Source organism: Acipenser ruthenus, chromosome 12, assembly GCF_902713425.1.
Source record: "Acipenser ruthenus chromosome 12, fAciRut3.2 maternal haplotype, whole genome shotgun sequence".
Lineage (NCBI taxonomy): Eukaryota > Metazoa > Chordata > Actinopteri > Acipenseriformes > Acipenseridae > Acipenser > Acipenser ruthenus.
This window is the reverse complement of record NC_081200.1, coordinates 27,379,184-27,398,857: the sequence shown is the minus strand read 5'-3', so window position 1 is coordinate 27,398,857 and position 19,674 is coordinate 27,379,184. Positions and strand designations below refer to the sequence as shown.

At 36.5% G+C, this 19,674-nt stretch overlaps 1 protein-coding gene across 1 annotated transcript; it reads right to left on the bottom strand.

Annotated features, from left to right (window-relative positions):
* Positions 1–483: 483 nt before the first annotated feature.
* Positions 484–16,743, bottom strand: LOC117416969 (regulator of G-protein signaling 4-like). Its single transcript, XM_034028488.3, is given in 4 exon segments — positions 484–1,811; positions 2,162–2,328; positions 3,950–4,011; positions 16,610–16,743. Coding segments are annotated over 4 exon segments (480 nt in total). The 5' UTR covers positions 16,654–16,743; the 3' UTR covers positions 484–1,604.
* Positions 16,744–19,674: the final 2,931 nt, after the last annotated feature.

The window sequence follows — 19,674 nt, the reverse complement described above, 5'->3', positions numbered from 1 at the left end:
CTCGTGCCTAATACAAATCTACATTTTTAAATACACGTGAAACACAGACCCGTTTATATCCCATGTACCAATGACTATACACCAACATTAACACACGCACGCAACATACAACACATAACACACAATTGCACACAGGGGCGGGGCACATTGCCACATGGTTACTTACTGTATCTAGGGAAATTATCTGGGCTCATGATGCCTGGGCTCAAAGTGTTGCTTTAGAGGACCAGGACAACTACAGCAGGTGTTCAGTTCAGGGCAAAGATGCACTAGCAGAGAAATAAGGTGACGCTCCAGGAGTGATTGCAAAACTAGTGTAGCATTAACCAGAGCTGCACCATTTCATATGTATCTAACACAATATACTCCTGTCAAAACGTATTCAATACACACTGGAAAGAAAGTATACAGATTGTATTTGTACTGCATATGATATACACTAGTAGAAGTAGTCGTATTATCAACAGCGGACATTGTCACAATAAAGAAAGGTATTAGCTGAGACTGTTAGAAACACATAGTTTTATTTCATGCCAGATTGCAATTCAGTTAAGCCCTATGTACAGTCAGAATAAGTCAAGCTCTAGCAATTTGAACATTTGGAAAGGTTCATTCATGGACTAACATTTAAGCACAATAGCACTTACAATTCATCATAGAGGGCTTATTAAACACAGTAGAGTAAAGTAGCATCAAATCTCTATCAGGATAACAAACAGGTAATGGTAATTCAGGTAATGACTGCAGTTATGCTTCCCATTTTGCACAAAATCGTACAATGGCAGTTTTCAGCTGTAGACTCTGTCACCTCTCAAGGGCTCAGCTTAAGCTAATTCAATTGAATGTCTCAACCAGGTTGGAGTTAACCCATTTATGAAATTCTCAGATTCAGATTTTACAAGTAATATTGTTCAACCTAATATAGCTTTAACTTATATGTGCATGTTAAAACTATACCCTAGGGGATTTTTGAAAGGTCCATAATTTGTAATGGCAAATGCTTATTTTTAAAAGCACTTTTAAAAAGGCATAAATAACACTAATTTACTTCAACATAAAACTTTATCAAAATATAAAAATACATAAGCAATAAAAACAGAATCCAATATGATAAGATAAAAGTTAGTGATAAATAACACATACAAATTCTTATAGCACATGTTAACCACTGTACAGCAAACAGGATAAATACTAGATCATTTAATATTGTATACATGCTCAGACAAATATGAGTGCAGCACAAACAGGTAATTTGATACACAAGTTCCGTATAACATATATACTGTACATGACAGAAACAGGTTGCATTAAAGTACTTGTCTTCAGAGTTATACATAGATGACATACACAGTACATCACAGCAGGTAATAAGCCTCTCGACAGCAATACAAGACATTATCTAAAATAATAAATAAAATAAAAAAAGTAAGCTTTGACAAATGAGTTTTATCAGTACACCGGCTGGTATATGCACAACATTTTACATTTGTGAAGTGGCTGGGTGATGACTGTGTTTGGCTGTGTAGCAACGCAATGTACACTGAAGCTCTTTTAGAGAAAGGATTTATGCACACTGGGGAAATTGCTGGTCGAATTCAGTGACCTTATTCTTTCCTCTCTTCTGGATCCCAAAACTGCTGCTGGTAGTCTGCTGTACCAATGTCCTGGTAGATCTTAGATTTTAAGAACCTTCGGTATGAATCCTTTTCCATCAACAGAAAGATCCTCCTTTGAGTCTCATCAAAGCACGCAGTTGTGGGTTCGAAAAGGTTTCTGCTGGTCTCCTCTCTCGTTGAAGAATCAAGGTTGACCTTTATATGCAAAAACATTAAACATTTTAGTGGAAATAAAAAATAAAAGTAGAAGTCCTACAACATGTATTATTTTAAGTATGTTACTTAAGTAAAAAAGGTTTTTATTAATCTAATGGGGAAAAAAAACTTAAATAGCAATAGAAAGCAATATAATTGTTTTCTTAGTTCATTTTGTCTTAGATCTTTTTTGGTCCAATCTCTTAAAAACAAGTGGAACTAGGTTGTTAATTTGTTTAACTCTAAGTTCCACTATTGCTATTAGAGCACACACACACACACACACACACACACACACACACACACACACACACACACACACACACACACACACACACACACACACTTACTTCTTTTCAAGACTGAACTGCAACATATTGTTCATAAATATTCTTTGCCATGGGGGTCAGTTTGGCTGGCAAATTAATTTTCTTATAGTCCTCACAGGCCACCCAGAACTCTATATTCTCCTCACTGAATTCAGACATCAGGAAAGTGATAAAAGCTGTCAGGCCATCTAAAAAAAAAAAAAAAAAGATCAATGTTAAGTTATCATATCAAACCAAATTAACATTGCAGAAGAAAAACTGCAAAGGTTATGTATGTTTGCAAAGTCTCATTTTGAATGATAGCATAAGTAATGTAAAATTGCATTATCTTCAATCCAAAAACCACGAAAGCCTTTGAATGTAAAAGGAATGCATGAAGACCTCTCCATGTATCTAAGGGATTCAAAGTCAATAGATCAAGGGAGCACTGCAATGGAAAGGCTACCATGTGAATGATTCTCAGGAGGTCAGTGATCCTTCATAACATAACCCCACATGCTTCTATTTGAAAAGCTGCCAGTATAAGCAAATAGCTAGTTCTAGGGCCACCCAGGACAGACTGTGGACACGTACTACACATTAAGATCATGAGAACCTCTCTCTGTATTGAGAATTAGCCAACAGGTCCACCGGAACTCAGGTCACAAGTTCTAGAGATCCTCTATAGCAATGGATTGCAAATAATCCAGATCACTCTGAAATCGAAAAGGTTATGTGTGTCATTTGCCAAACTGGTCTTGGGATGTAGTTATATTGTGCACCATTTGTATGAGGGGGGGCAATTACTGTCTTACTATCAAAAAAATGATAGTAAGACAGTAATTTCCCAGTGCAAACTTTGGGAGGACAAGGACTCTATAAAGCAAGATTCTATTTGCCAGCATCTATGTATTACTCCCATTTCACAGTATATTCAAATTGTAAACTCATTTACTACAAGGTTATAAGTCATCCTACTGCAAAGTTGGTGCTTATCTCTTTACACAGGACCATAGTCATTTGAATAGTACAATTACACCTATGTATATTGATTATTATTATTTGTTTATTTAGCAGACACCTTTATCCAAGGCGGCTTACAGAGACTGATTAACCGAAAGATGAAGCACAAGGAGGTTAAGTGACTTGCTCAGGGTCACACAATGAGTCAGTGGCTGAGGTGGGATTTGAACCGTTTACCTCCTGGTTACGAGCCCTTTTCTTTAACCACTGGACCACACAGCCTCCTTATTGACACTTTATAATATTTGCACAATGGTCATTCTGGGAAAAGCAGCTGATTAAGTGACAGAAAGTGTCATGTATGAATAACAGTGTATAACACAACACAGGTTTTCTAATGGATGAGATGTATTATTTGAGTTTGTGTAAATAGTGAACGAAAAAGAGAGGTGATACCTATTCTTGTTTAGTTAGTACAATAAAAAGTATCACCTCTCCTTTGTCTTATCATCTCTGGACTGATACGGCTACTATTTCACCTATCAATGACTATGTAAATAGTGACAAACATTTCTCTACCAAAGTCATACCACATATTTATACAATGAATGTGAGGACTACTGTATGAGATTCTACATACATGGCTTTTATATTGGAAAATTCCCATCACAAAGCATATAAATAAATCTTAATTGTTCTTAATTCTTAAAATAAAACCGAATTCTACATATGTGGCATACACCTACTGTACATTATTTAGGCTACATGAAATGTGTTCTAAAACTAGCGGATAGGGGCCACTGCTTAGTTGTTTTTTTAATGCAGGGTAACCTATTACATCTATTCAGTCCAATTCAAAATACTTACCCTCATTTTTTATCAGGTTTTCTAAGGATTCACCCCATCTCTGGACTTCTTCAGCACTGATCCTATAGAGATATATATTAAAAAACATTATAGGTTTTCTAAATGTTATGCAACAAACATAGATGCGTATAATCACAACAATTAGTTTGATAGTTTTGTGTGGAATGAATGATTTCCAAAATGATATATGACTGCAGAATTATCCTTAATTAGGTGTAGTTTCCAATGATCTTACATTGAACCATAACTTCAACTGGACAAACATTTCTGGACATTATACACTATGGGCCTCATTCACTAACCAGCGGTAAATGACCAGAATTACCGCAATTATATGCACAAATAAAGCGAGGTAAATTATTCATTTGTAAGTTGTCACATTGCACGGAAGTGTGTGTGTATGTGTGTGTGTGTATATATATATATATATATATATATATATATATATATATATATATATATATATATATCAACCTGATCTCGCAGCAGAAATGTTATCATGGCAACGTTTTGACTAGGCTCTGAAACAAAAACATTACCTACATAACATATTTCAGCATTTTTGCTGCATCAATGACAATGCTTTGCAGGTGAAATTGTGATGTTTTCAAAACGTATATTCCAATTGTTGCATTTATACCTTGATGTTTTCAAAACATATATTCTAATTGTTGCAGTTATACTGAATATTTATTTGATTTAGAACGACCAATTTGTTTGTTTTTAAACCAATTAAATTGTTACAAAAAAATGACTATTTTATGTCCATTCATTTTAATTCCGTACAAGGTCTTTTTACAGAAGTGCTAAAATATTCACTGCCTTTTTTCTTTATACATTTACATGAAACCTCGCTTAATATAATTGCAGGAGTGTCAGCACTGTACTTGCATCCAGAGCGCGTCTGCTGATGAAAATAAAAATATGGGTAAAAACAAAACAGTATTCGGTTCAACAGAGACAGTCAGTAGCTTAAAAACAAATCAGTTAAATGAATAAAAATACGGGTAACAACAAAACAGTATTCGGTTCGACAGAGACAGTCAGTAGCTTAAACACATCCAAACGCGCCCCAACAATGACCCCTCTTTCAAAGTCACTGAGGTCTCCTCTTGCAGCCATGCTAGTCATAATTGTAGGCAACCAGGCCTGTCCAGCATTTTTATACATGACCCTAAGCATGCTGGGATGTTATTTTCTTAATTAACGCATGACCAAAAGCTAAATGCATTAGCAGAATAAGTGGTGGGGAATTATGAAAGGCTTTTTGGTGCTGAATCAGTGAGAACATTAACTTCAATGAAACATTAAGGACAAAATAAATGCGCTCCGTAGGAGGAGGGCGGGGGTCTTGTTCCAAACCACAGCGTCCTGCGAGACAGTCAAAGCAGAGAAAGTGTTTGTTAATGGAAAGTTTATGTTTAACTCTGCAAATCAAATACATATTTGTTTGTTCAACTTGATCTCCCTCTGATTTATTTTGTAATGTTAATCAAGAGTCAGCAAAGCACTCGCTCAGTCAATTAAAAGTTAACTATTTACATTTGAAAATGTGTTTGGCAAAACATAACTTTTTAACATTAGATGTCATTTGATTGCTTGTATTTATGACTGCACCTCTCTCTATGTACATTCGTTTGTTGAAACAATTTTTAAAAAATGTAATAAGCTTTTGTTGGAAACAAGAGTCGTTTAAAATGGTCTGTGTTGGCTGCAAAAAAAGTAACAAGCAGACAAAATAGATTTTTAAAAAAAAAATCTTGAATGACATATTCAGAAACATTTTCGAGTTTTGTAAAACCTTAAAACTTATGTTGACAAATTAATTACAATGGTCGTGTAATTTATATAGCCTATTTTGCTGCCTTTAATCCCAAAATATTAAACATGGGAGAAACATTAACTGCGAACCTGAAATGACAAAAAATGACAAAAAAAATTGTTTATTTTACTTTTAGAACAGGGTTCCCCCCTCCGCCCCTGTGTTATTTTGCATTTGTTTATTATGATTTATTTATTATTGTGTTTATATGACAGCGAAGCGCCGTCGGTATTGTTTTTGTATTTATTTATTATGTATTTATTATTTATGACGGGGAGGCGGTGTGCGGTTTTGTTTTGTTTATTTAAAACGTGTTCTGGCAGAGGGGAGATTACTACTCGTCCTCTGCCAGGAATAATTAATAACCTCGTGCAGAAGGTGGCCATCTCCCGAATTAATTAAGTGATTAATTTGTTGCTAAATCGGGAGGTGGTCACCTGCATAAAAGCCTGCAGCTCGCTGCACTCGGTGTGGGAATACAGAGGAGGAACGAGAGAGAGTAGGATGGGTACGTTTTTTTTTTTTTTTTTTTTTTTTTTTAAATTATATATAAGATTTCAACAACAAAAAATAGGTTATTATTAACAGTTTTTACTTAACTTAAACATATCTAAAATTAAAATATATAAAAAATGATTTAAAACGTGTAGAAATGCTTTTTTAAGGACCAAATCCTGCTACGCTTTTTTCCTCGGCGGCCATCTTGGATTTAAGTGTTGCACTCTACTGACTTTAGCTTTCCACTAAATTTAAAAAAAAAAAAAACTTTAAAGAAAAAAGTTTACTCAAAGCTTGGTTGTGTTTTTAAATTGAAAGTTAGTTTTTCTTTTAATGCAACAGCCTGCCCCTAAAAACGCATCTCTCCCATCTGTCAGGACTGCCCAGAAGGCGTGCAGTAAATCTTTACTGCAAAAAATGTATAGGGGTCATTTTTAAATGCAAGGGTTTTGTTTATAATGTATCGAAACATAAAATATTATAGCATGTTTAAAAGCGTTTTTATTTGTCTGTTAAGAAATTATTCCAGTTTTGCAATATGTGTTATAGTATAGACTTTTGTCAAAAGTCACCATAACAATGTTTTGCATGTTAAGAATTTGTAAAGAGTGCATTTGCCACTGAAAAGGCAGGTAATGTGATTATTTGTATATAAATAAATTGTTTAGCTTTTTTAATTTATTAATATATTAATCTAATTTAAACTTTTGTAAATTGTTACACAATTGCAATTTTGTAATTTATATAAAGTTGATATATTTAAAGCATAATATATAATTTGGTATCATGCTATTTGTTGCAGTTGAGTAGTTTAAAACAATGGTTAAATAAATTAAATAAGTATTTAATTAATATGCAATTGACCATTTGCTGAAGTTTTGTTAAAACTACTATAATAAAACTACCAAGCCTAAAAATATTCAACATACACAGGAGATATGAGCTCAAATGGCAGTCTAATGACAGGCACACACAAGCATATGTCAGATCTGTGTCATACCCCCATTAATCTATAGTTTTTAACTGTTTACCTATTATACCAACTACTGTACTAGCGTATTTTAAATTACCTAGTTCATGTTCAGCATTGCTGGAGCCGCTGTACATCTAATTTATCATTTACATTTTTAGAATGTAATAACTTTAATAAATTTAATAAACTCTATTCCTAATTCTGTACAATAACTACTGATCTACTGCTCCCGCATACTATTCGCTGTTAGAATGCTGGTGTCTGACTCAAAACTCTCTCTGCGGCGCATCACTGCTGCATCACATCCAACTGTTCAAAAATTACAAGTTTGTCACCAAGTGCGTACAATGTTAACGCCCTAATATCTAAAATGTCGACCATGATTGGCTCTTGATTTAAATGACTTTTTTATTATAGACACATTCAAAAATCAATAGTTTAAGTCTCAGCTCAGCCCTGATTGGTTTAGGTTACGAAATCATCGCGTAAAGGAAATAAAACGGAAAAAACGCCCTTCTGTATGACGTACGTTTTAGGGTCTACACTGGCAGAAAGCTTAGGCTGTCTATTTTTAATTTATTACACAAACATGAATCAAAATCGACAAGAACTCATCAACCGATAAAAAAGTGTTGAAAAATAAAACTCGGTGCCGCGGACCCATTCGAAACGCCTATTTTGCACTGTCAGAAAAACAGGTTTGGCCATGATGCGTTGTTTTGAGATCACTACGAGAAAGTACTACAAGCAAAAATAAATTACATTGCACATGTTATGTCTTCTTCAGTTACTATACTATACTTAAATGTGTGTTTTAGATTTTAATTTAATATTTTTATTCATTTTCTACCAGTTTGAATATGCTTGAGACAGTGTTTTTTTTTTCAGAAATGGCAGTTTTTAAAGGGAAATAAAACACAAACCTTCAAACTATGAGTATTATGAATGTTATTTATGTTTACCGGAGTATTTATATTTCTACAAAATACAGAAAGATGGTGCTTCACTGTTTTGTATTTAATTGTTGAAAACTGCCAAGTTCATGAATCACAGAGCGCTCTGAGCAGTGTTCGCCATACAGGAAAAATCGCCAGGTGCCTAGTACTTTACCCATCCTAGAGAGAGCGAGTGGAGAATCAAAGTGCTAAAACTTACCGTAGGTTCAGTGAAGGCGATTACCCAGTCTGAGCAGTTTATTTTGTGTTCGTGATTTTTTTTTTTAACATTTTTATTTTGCTCTGTGAGCAAGTGTTTTTGTGTTAAAAATATTTGATTTATTTTTGTATTTAAATAAACGGCACCGCCGCGTCTTAATATTATTTTCAAACTGCAGTGCGTGGTGTCAGTATTTTCAGTTACTGCTTCTGTCTGACGTCACTGCCCAGCCAGCCTGTCCCACACAGATGCTGTTAATTATTAGTAAATAATATAACATCATATATGCCACTGGAGCGATAAAAAAATATTAATTAAAAGAAAGGTTGTATACGACTAAGCACAGACGTAAACAGCTAGTGTTTCTCCCTCTGTACATTGTCTATTATTACAAAGGCAGACACACAATTGAAATCAATGCCATTCTTCACAATGCCATTATTAATGATAGTCTAACCTACTTCTATTGTGTGAGTCAAGATGCAGTGTATCTACTAAGTAAGCAGTAAGTTTCTTTGAATTAGCAGTTGTAAAGCTCTGTGGGATGAAAATAATGTACAAAACACAGTTGTCTTGATCATCATCAGTGGCTAGTTTTTCAATTTAAATATTCTTCGAGAGCTGTAGGGAGATATACTGTGGTCTGTGTGTGTCATTGTTAGGCACAGCTCCACAATTTGGGATTTTTCTTAATACAAAGTTTTTTAATATTTCATTAACCAGCTGTTGTATCAGTATGTTCGCTGCACAAAGCCTTCCACTAATTCAAAAGTGTTGACGTTACAAGTTTCTCCACTTTCTGTGCTCTTTTTAAACAATCCTGTGATTGTGACCTGCTTGTTCGATAATTGTTTAGCCTGAACTTCAAGTTTGAATTTCTTGTTTTTGTGTGCTGCGCTGTCAAGATGCTTGTCAGTTGTACCTTTTCTTAGATGATTCAAAGACACTTACAAGTTGAGCAAAACAGAATCCCACCATCTGCATGCAAAGTCCTTTTCGTAGCTCTGAATGTGACCTTCTGTTGAAATTAATTTTGCTTTTCTTGATTTGTCAGATGTCTGTATTTTTAATGTTAATCATACACTGCAAGCTAATAAATCAACACTAGCTAAACAACCATTTTAAACTTCCTGCTTCTGACTCGATGATACACAGTATGAGGAATTCACCAATCATGAAGCCCGTATTTGTTTCACCCCATTGCCTTGGTAACCAAATGCTCGACATTGACGCCAGACCGTGTACGGGTAGCGATGCTTCTACCTGATAAAAGTATGAAATGAACAGGGGAGGTGAAGAGTACAGTAATGTAAAATACTGTAAGAAAAATAAAATGCATATTTTTTCAAAGAAGGCAGTCAAATACGCGATTTCTGTGAAATTTGTAATATCATGAATTTTCCAGTGCCCTATATATAAGGCTTGTATGATTTGTGCTCAATCTGTATCTAGTTATTACCTCCTCCTCACACAGTCCTAGTAACTGCCTGGTCCGAAATACTGTCTCCATGACTATTCTTCTCGCTCTCGTCTTCTGCTGGTTCTGTGACACCGCCTGGTTTCAATAAACGGTACTTTTAACACACGCTGAGGCACCTAGTAAAATTTGCGCCCTTAAGTGAATATGGTTTGCATATCAAATACCTCCCTTGCGGTATTTTGTCGATGTAATTTGAATACTGTAGCGATCTGGACTATTTGTGTTATGTGTTATATGGTTTTGTGTCGCTGGTGTGTGTTTTGTCAATGTCCTGAGTGCCTGTGCATGTGAACGAGTGCACCAGTGGGGCGGGGGGGAGCGTGATCGAGTCATGGTCCCAGTGTGCTTGTGAATGTTGTCCAATAATGTGTCTGGTTATGTCTAAATGTAACATGTTTGCGCAGGGTTTGGGGTTATAAAGGGGCAGCTTGCACGCTGCTGTGGGCTGTGTTGTGGTGTGCTTATATGTAGTGCTCAATAAAACCTGAATGAGCTCTTGCAGCGGTCATCTGCTTCCCTTTTGTTTACCCCGGATTGCTACAATCCATTTCCATTCATTAACATTATTCATTATATTTAAATGACTCGATCACAGTACTTTTAACACACTTTTTTTTTCCACAGGCTAGTTTGCCTGCCACTGGTTAGTGAATACAGCAGGTGTACAAAGCACACAGTAAAGGGGCTTACTGCATGCAAAACACATTACTGCTGTTTAGTGAATGAGGCTCTATGTGCCTTAAATGGTTCTTAAATCATCTATAGGCTACTGTATGGGGAGTCTGAAGTTAGTTATTTTCTCTCTATGGTTTGCCCATTAACCACAACTTAAAGGGCATATATTCTTACAAGAAGGGGCAAACATTAAATTGTTACAGGTGTTGTATAAACCAATCCTATAAAAACACACTGGGTTAAATATACAGCATCACATCAGGCGTATTACTGTTACAAAATGTGAATCTGTTACCTCTATCTATTATGAACGGGCAACAACATTGTAATAGATATACTGTAGCTTCCAGTCTTTATTTAAGCACTCACTTCTTTGCACCAGCTGCTTTTTCCTTCTTGCTGTTTCCATTTGGATCACATACCGATTCTGGCTTTTGTAAAAAGATGCCAAGACAGTGTTTCATATCTTTTGCACTAGGGGAAGCGTGATCGAGTATATATATATATATATATATATATATATATATATATATATATATAGAGTACTGTGAAAAAATGCTGTAAAGTAAGAATGCTTTCAAAAATAGACATGTTAATAAATTATATTTATCAATTAACTAAATGCAAAGTGAGTGAACAGAAGAAAAATCTAAATCAAATCCATATTTGGTGTGACCACCCTTTGCCTTCAAAACAGCATCAATTCTTCTAGGTACACTTGCACAAAGTCAGGGATTTTGTAGGCATATAGTCAGGTGTATGACTAATCAATTATACCAAACAGGTGCTAATGATCATCAATTCAATATGTAGGTTGAAACACAATCATTAACTGAAACAGAAACAGCTGTGTAGGAGGAATAAAACTGGGTGAGGAACAGCCAAACTCAGCTAACAAGGTGAGGTTGCTGAAGACAGTTTACTGTCAAAAGTCATACACCATGGCAAGACTGAGCACAGCAACAAGACACAAGGTAGTTATACTGCATCAGCAAGGTCTCTCCCAGGCAGAAATTTCAAGGCAGACAGGGGTTTCCAGATGTGCTGTCCAAGCTGTTTTGAAGAAGCACAAAGAAACGGGCAATGTTGAGGACCATAGACGCAGTGGTCGGCCAAGGAAATTTACTGTAGCAGATGAAAGACACATCATGCTTACTTCCCTTCGCAATCGGAAGATGTCCAGCAGTGCCATCAGCTCAGAATTGGCAGAAAACAGTGGGACCCTGGTACACCCATCTACTGTCCGGAGAAGTCTGGTCAGAAGTGGCCTTCATGGAAGACTTGCGGCCAAAAAGCCATACCTCCGACATGGAAACAAGGCCAAGCGACTCAACTATGCACGAAAACACAGGAACTGTGGTGCAGAAAAATGGCAGCAGGTGCTCTGGACTGATGAGTCAAAATGTGAAATATTTGGCTGTAGCAGAAGGCAGTTTGTTCGCCGAAGGGCTGGAGAGCGGTACACAAATGAGTGTCTGCAGGCAACAGTGAAGCATGGTGGAGGTTCCATGCAAGTTTGGGGCTGCATTTCTGCAAATGGAGTTGGGGATTTGGTCAGAATTAATGGTCTCCTCAATGCTGAGAAGTACAGGCAGATACTTATCCATCATGCAATACCATCAGGGAGGCATCTGATTGGCCCCAAATTTATTCTGCAGCATGACAACGACCCCAAACATACAGCGAAAGTCATTAAGAACTATCTTCAGCGTAAAGAAGAACAAGGAGTCCTGGAAGTGATAGTATGGCTCCCACAGAGCCCTGATCTCAACATCATCGAGTCTGTCTGGGATTACATGAAGAGAGAGAAGCAACTGAGGCTGCCTAAATCCACAGAAGAACTGTGGTTAGTTCTCCAAGATGTTTGGGCCAACCTACCTGCCGAGTTCCTTCAAAAACTGTGTGCAAGTGTACCTAGAAGAATTAATGCTGTTTTGAAGGCAAAGGGTGGTCACACCAAATATTGATTTGATGTAGATTTTTCTTCTGTTCACTCACTTTGCATTTTGTTAATTGATAAATATAAACTATTAACATGTCTATTGTTGAAAGCATTCTTACTTTACAGCATTTTTTCACACCTGCCTAAAACTTTTGCACAGTACTGTATACAGTGCCTTGCGAAAGTATTCGGCCCCCTTGAACTTTGCGACCTTTTGCCACATTTCAGGCTTCAAACATAAAGATATGAAACTGTAATTTTTTGTGAAGAATCAACAACAAGTGGGACACAATCATGAAGTGGAACGAAATTTATTGGATATTTCAAACTTTTTTAACAAATAAAAAACTGAAAAATTGGGCGTGCAAAATTATTCAGCCCCCTTAAGTTAATACTTTGTAGCGCCACCTTTTGCTGCGATTACAGCTGTAAGTCGCTTGGGGTATGTCTCTATCAGTTTTGCACATCGAGAGACTGAAATTTTTGCCCATTCCTCCTTGCAAAACAGCTCAAGCTCAGTGAGGTTGGATGGAGAGCATTTGTGAACAGCAGTTTTCAGTTCTTTCCACAGATTCTCGATTGGATTCAGGTCTGGACTTTGACTTGGCCATTCTAACACCTGGATATGTTTATTTGTGAACCATTCCATTGTAGATTTTGCTTTATGTTTTGAATCATTGTCTTGTTGGAAGACAAATCTCCGTCCCAGTCTCAGGTCTTTTGCAGACTCCATCAGGTTTTCTTCCAGAATGGTCCTGTATTTGGCTCCATCCATCTTCCCATCAATTTTAACCATCTTCCCTATCCCTGCTGAAGAAAAGCAGGCCCAAACCATGATGCTGCCACCACCATGTTTGACAGTGGGGATGGTGTGTTCAGGGTGATGAGCTGTGTTGCTTTTACGCCAAACATAACGTTTTGCATTGTTGCCAAAAAGTTCGATTTTGGTTTCATCTGACCAGAGCACCTTCTTCCACATGTTTGGTGTGTCTCCCAGGTGGCTTGTGGCAAACTGTAAACGACACTTTTTATGGATATCTTTAAGAAATGGCTTTCTTCTTGCCACTCTTCCATAAAGGCCAGATTTGTGCAGTATACGACTGATTGTTGTCCTATGGACAGAGTCTCCCACATCAGCTGTAGATCTCTGCAGTTCATCCAGAGTGATCATGGGCCTCTTGGCTGCATCTCTGATCAGTCTTCTCCTTGTATGAGCTGAAAGTTTAGAGGGACGGCCAGGTCTTGGTAGATTTGCAGTGGTCTGATACTCCTTCCATTTCAATATTATCGCTTGCACAGTGCTCCTTGGGATGTTTAAAGCTTGGGAAATCTTTTTGTATCCAAATCCGGCTTTAAACTTCTCCACAACAGTATCTCGGACCTGCCTGGTGTGTTCCTTGTTCTTCATGATGCTCTCTGTGCTTTAAACGGACCTCTGAGACTATCACAGTGCAGGTGCATTTATACGGAGACTTGATTACACACAGGTGGATTCTATTTATCATCATTAGTCATTTAGGTCAACATTGGATCATTCAGAGATCCTCACTGAACTTCTGGAGAGAGTTTGCTGCACTGAAAGTAAAGGGGCTGAATAATTTTGCACGCCCAATTTTTCAGTTTTTTATTTGTTAAAAAAGTTTGAAATATCCAATAAATTTCGTTCCACTTCATGATTGTGTCCCACTTGTTGTTGATTCTTCACAAAAAATTACAGTTTCATATCTTTATGTTTGAAGCCTGAAATGTGGCAAAAGGTCGCAAAGTTCAAGGGGGCCGAATACTTTCGCAAGGCACTGTATATATATATATATATATATATATATATATATATATATATATATATATATATATATGTAGATGAAGGCTATATTTGCATCCTGAGCCATTCTAAAAAAAAGGCATAATACCACAGTAGTGACATCAAAAAGTGATAATTCCTCCAGAGGAAAATATACTTGAACTTTGACCCATTCGACTCCTCGAGACCATCACTTTCAATTCAAACACAAAATGTCTCGTGTTCAATCACTTGACAACACCCACAGTACAGAAGTGCTCATTAATGAGCAACAAAATGAGAATACGTTAAAAAAAAGATGTAAAGCTGGTACATTCGTATCTCAGAGAAACTGGAGAAACAGATAACGACATAGAACTTCTGTAGAGCACTGAAACACTACGTTTTAAAAAAAAACAACTGTACTGCTGAACCTCATCTTCTTTAATATTAGCATCACAAGGGTATCCATGTATTATAAAAAATAATAGATGGGCCTGTTCAGTGAGTTACAGGAAAACAGTTCCATCTCGGGTTTCTGTGACAGTTTGTAAATGACTTGACCTTCAGTCTCATAATTTATGACGTCACAGAAACCCTAGATGAAATTATTTTCCTGTAACTCACCCATCTATTACTCTCTATATATACTATTTATTAAAATGACACTAGATCTCATATCTGACGTATTTCCAGTTATTGCAAAAAGTATTTTTGAGTTTAGTAAATAAACAACTAAAGAGTTTCTTAGAACAGAATAACACCTGAGCAGATCATCAATCTGGATTTCCCTGCAATTCTGAAGATGATTAATGGTGTAACACTTGCTTTGGATTCTGGTAAATGTGTTGGTGCTTTATTACTTCATCTATCAAAAGACATGCTATAGATCATACAATTCTGTGTAACAAAATATGTTGCTTAGAAGGGCTGTGGATCGGTTCAAGTACTACCTAAAAGACTGAACACGTGCAATAAGAGCTGTTAGGAGTATTACCACTTTTGAACCTCTATGTAAGGGGGTACCTCAGGGTTCTGTCCTTTGACTGATCCTTTTTACCCTCTATATAAATGACCTGGGACTTGATTTGGATTATACTAGTATACACTTATATGCTGATACCACCATTGTGTATATGGTAGGACACTGTACAGAGAGATTTGCAGGATGGATTTTATATTTTACAGCACAGACTGTTTCAGGACAGATTATTACTGAATGTATTGAAGTCAAAAACAATGTTGTTCTGTTCTAACAGGAGAGATTGGAAATCTGTCTTGGGTTATTGTTACATTACATGGTGAGTTACTAGAGAAAGTATCCAGGTATATGGATTGATGAGCATCATTGGTTGGAAAGATAGGACCTAAATTAGGTTTTCTTTTTAGGAACAGGATGGCTTTTTCCCTTTCTAGTAGGTTAATGTGACTGCTAATATTTCCTTGTTTTAGATTATGGCAATTGTATTTCCTTGTTTTAGATTATGGCAATTGTATTTTGCTTGTAAGCAGTTCCTACATAAATTAGATGTACTGTATAATTCATGCTGCAGATATGTTCTATAGTGTTCCCCTTTGACACATCATTGTCATATGTGCATAAAACTAGGCTGACTCACTTATGAACTGTTGGCTCTTCCATTGGAATTGTTTTGTGTTTAAGGGTTTTAAAGGCTTGGTACCTCTCTATATGAGTGTTCTGGTAGAAAGGACTAGCATCGGCTGTAGTTTAAGCCAAGGGTTTGAATATGTATGAAAGAATTATCTTTTGCATATCAACTCCCGAAGATGTGAAATTGTTTCTATCATTGTATTAAATAAATAAAACATTTAAAAAAATGTTGCAAATACATATGAGATTACTGTTTAATAATTCATAAGTTTGCTTCACACTTTCCACAAAACATGATGTAGCTGCTTTTTAAAATAGAACAATTCAACACATGTTCTCATTAATATTAAAAACATACAGACAGAACAGCACTGTGGGGTATAGTTTTGTTTTGGGTTTCTTTTCAGCACTTAAATAGACTGCACATAATATGTTAAATGTTTGCTATGTGCATTTGTAAAATATATATTTATATTTGGTCTAGGCAGGTCCCATTTAAGTTGTTCATTTTCAATTTACAAAATAGAAGTATTGCACATTTATCTAATAAAACATACAAATGGACAAAGAGGTTTTAGGGATGTATAGTCAATCATGCATGCTGTATACCGATTAGCATAAATACACAACTAATCTAATAATTAAGTACTGGTTACTGAAATATGCAAAGTACAAACCATCAGTGTCATTAACTTTAAAAATAGAGAAAAACAAAAACCATACCTTCTCAAGCATGTTGCAGGCAATGCAGCAAGTCCCTTGCACATTTTGTTGTTAGGTTATTATAATTCTCAAAAGTAAATGTAAAATGATAGTTGGTGAGCCCAGTCTATCACTGTTTTGTTGCTGTGTCTGTCTTTCCCCACTCAGTCAGCTTTGTTCTTATAGCCCGTAGTCTCTGAGCTGGGGCCAGCTGGCTAGCCAATCATGTGTATCGGTATGCAGTTAAAAAACAGCTCTGCTGACAGCAGAGAGTAGAGGAATGGAGAGTAATGCAGATACTGTATGAGAAAACATGTCACTGAAATTATAACCTGTCACTGCCCAAGAAGGGCTGTTTATAGTACTTTGATTACAAAAATGTTTCTATCACTACAGAAAACTACATTTTACTATTTTTCTCTTGTTTAAATAGAATCATATTTTGAATTATCTATCCAACATATTATTACTTTTGGGGGGTTGTATTTAAAATCAAACAAAAGCTTCCAAAGCTGTCATTGCATAGCACATAACTGTACTTCTGCATTATTTAGACTTGAACACACATAAAACTGTTCCGTACGCACAAGCCATGAGTGCAGGTTTGAATTGATATTCCATTTGGCACCCTGCGTACTTGCAGTCACATACAGTTTAACTGGCGCAGTTTAGGTACGTACTCAACGAGTCATGTCAGACACGTGTACTGTACTGTATGTACACCAGCTGGAGTACAATGTGGTAGGTATTTGTCTAAGCTTTGGTCAATGGAAGAATCGGCATATTTTCTTAAAGGAAATAAAACATGTCTATATTATAAATTAACTTGGGAGAAACAACCTGCAGTACAGCTGTGGCCAGCAGTTTTGCACCACCCTATAGAATTAGCACATTTTGTTTCATAAAGTTGAGTGAAACCTGCTGAATAATGTTATGTTAACACATTGACCGCTTTGTAATTATCCATATACTTAACGAAAAATGTGACATTTCAAAATCTAACATGAAATACTGTACTACTATTAAGGCGATATAATTTTGTAGTTTTACATGAGATTAAATAAAATATCTAAACTATGTTCATATAGTTTAAAAAAAAGTCTCAATCCTAAAATACATGATGCAGAGCTTGTAATTGTAAAAGGCTCCTTTTTAATTTCGCTACCTTGACCACGTTTCCACCTCAGAAGACATGGATTCAGGTTGGCAAGAATCATATATAATTCATATGCAACACCATATGAAATCTGTAGCCCCCATATTTAATTTCCATCATTTAAAAGTAACCCCTGGGGACCTTTTTATTTGTGGCAAATTGGCATACATTACTACTTTACCCTTGGTCACCAAAAGTGAATAAAAATATTTTGGCTTGTTATCCAGTAAATAAATATATTGATTAGAAGTAATCTTATTTGGGAGCCACATACTTTTCTGCTTGTAAATGTTAATATTACAAAACAACAACTTTTAACAGTGTACAGTGCTACACTTCTAAGACATATGATACAAATAACCTATTATTTTGTAATATCCTCAATTAACATCTATCAGTATAATTTATGATCAAAACATGATGTGGGCACATGTCTTCAAAATGAAAGATACATTAGGCCAGCTGATTTTTTTACAATGTAATGTGCATATGTGTCCATAGACAGATGGTTCCTTGTGTTTGCATAAAGGTTAACTGATTTCTTTTTACATGCTTCAATAATTGTGGTTAATGAATGACTTAATGGTTAATGAATGACAACAAATATTAAAAGAAGTTTGTCGTCATTATTTTCTAAGTAAAGCTGTTATATTTATTTTTTATTTTTTTTAAAGAAGGCATAATAAACTCACATGAAAGACACAATTAATAAAAAACTGATATATTTAAATGTGTGGCAGTTTTAAATCTATTATATTAAATATATTCATATACATTTAATTCATATACGCCCATGAAAGCAAGGTACTTGGTTATAATTCTTAGAAAACCCTCTAAAGCTGGCTTTATCTTATTAACAGTGCAGCGACGTCCCCTATTTTCTGATCCAAGAAAGGATCTGTGGAAGTGAACAAAACTTCAGTAAAGTCATTGGAGTGTGCAGGTGTCACCTGACCTAAATCCTATGCCCAGTAGTTGGGCTGGAATAAGGTATGCAGACATTCACTACCACTACTCCAGATAGAATAAGGAGAATATCCCAGATCAACCATAGCTTGGACCTTTATTCAACCTCCCTCCCTGTTTATGTATAGTAGACTAGTCAAATGTGGTTGTTCATCAAGGGTTAAGTAAAGCTTATCCCAATTGTCTTTTAAACTCATCAGCTAGGGGGCTCCCGAGTGGCGCATCTGGTAAAGGCACTCCGCCTGGAGTGCAGGATGCTCCATATAGCCTGGAGGTTGCCGGTTTGAATCCAGGCTATTCCACTGTCGACCGTGGATGGGAGTTCCTAGAGGGTAGCACACAATTGGCCTAGCGCCGCCCAGGTGTGGAGGGCTTAGGTCGGCCAGGGTGTCCTCAGCTCAACCACGCACCAGCGAGCCCTGTAGACTGGCCAGGTGCCTGCAGGCCTGCCTATACGTTGCCCGGAGCTGCGTGGTCCTCTGACGCTGTAGTTCTGAGGTGGCTGCATGGCAGGCCTGCAGAGTGAAAAGAAACAGGCGGCTGATGGCACACATTTCAGAAGACGCGTGTGTCCATCTTCGTCTCTCCCAAGTCAGCGTGGGGGTGGCAGCGGTGAGCCGGGTTGAAATGAAATAATTGGGATTTCCAAATTGGGGAGAAAATGAGAAAAAAAAAATTTTTCCTACAACCAGGCTGACAGTTCCACTGATGCAAGTCAACGGGAAAAAAAACATGATGAAAAAAACATTTGCACAGACGTGTTTCTAAAGACATCTGAAACACATTGGAAATGTGAAAAAACACCAAGTTATCAAAAGTGCCCAGCCATTTAAAGTGGAGATATCAAAAGCACGAGCCAAGTTTCAAGAAACCATTGGGGCAACCTTGCCCAGCACAAAGCAAATAGGCACAACTGTAAAACTGATGGGGGTCAAGCTTGCCCCAATTGTTTCTACTAACTTGG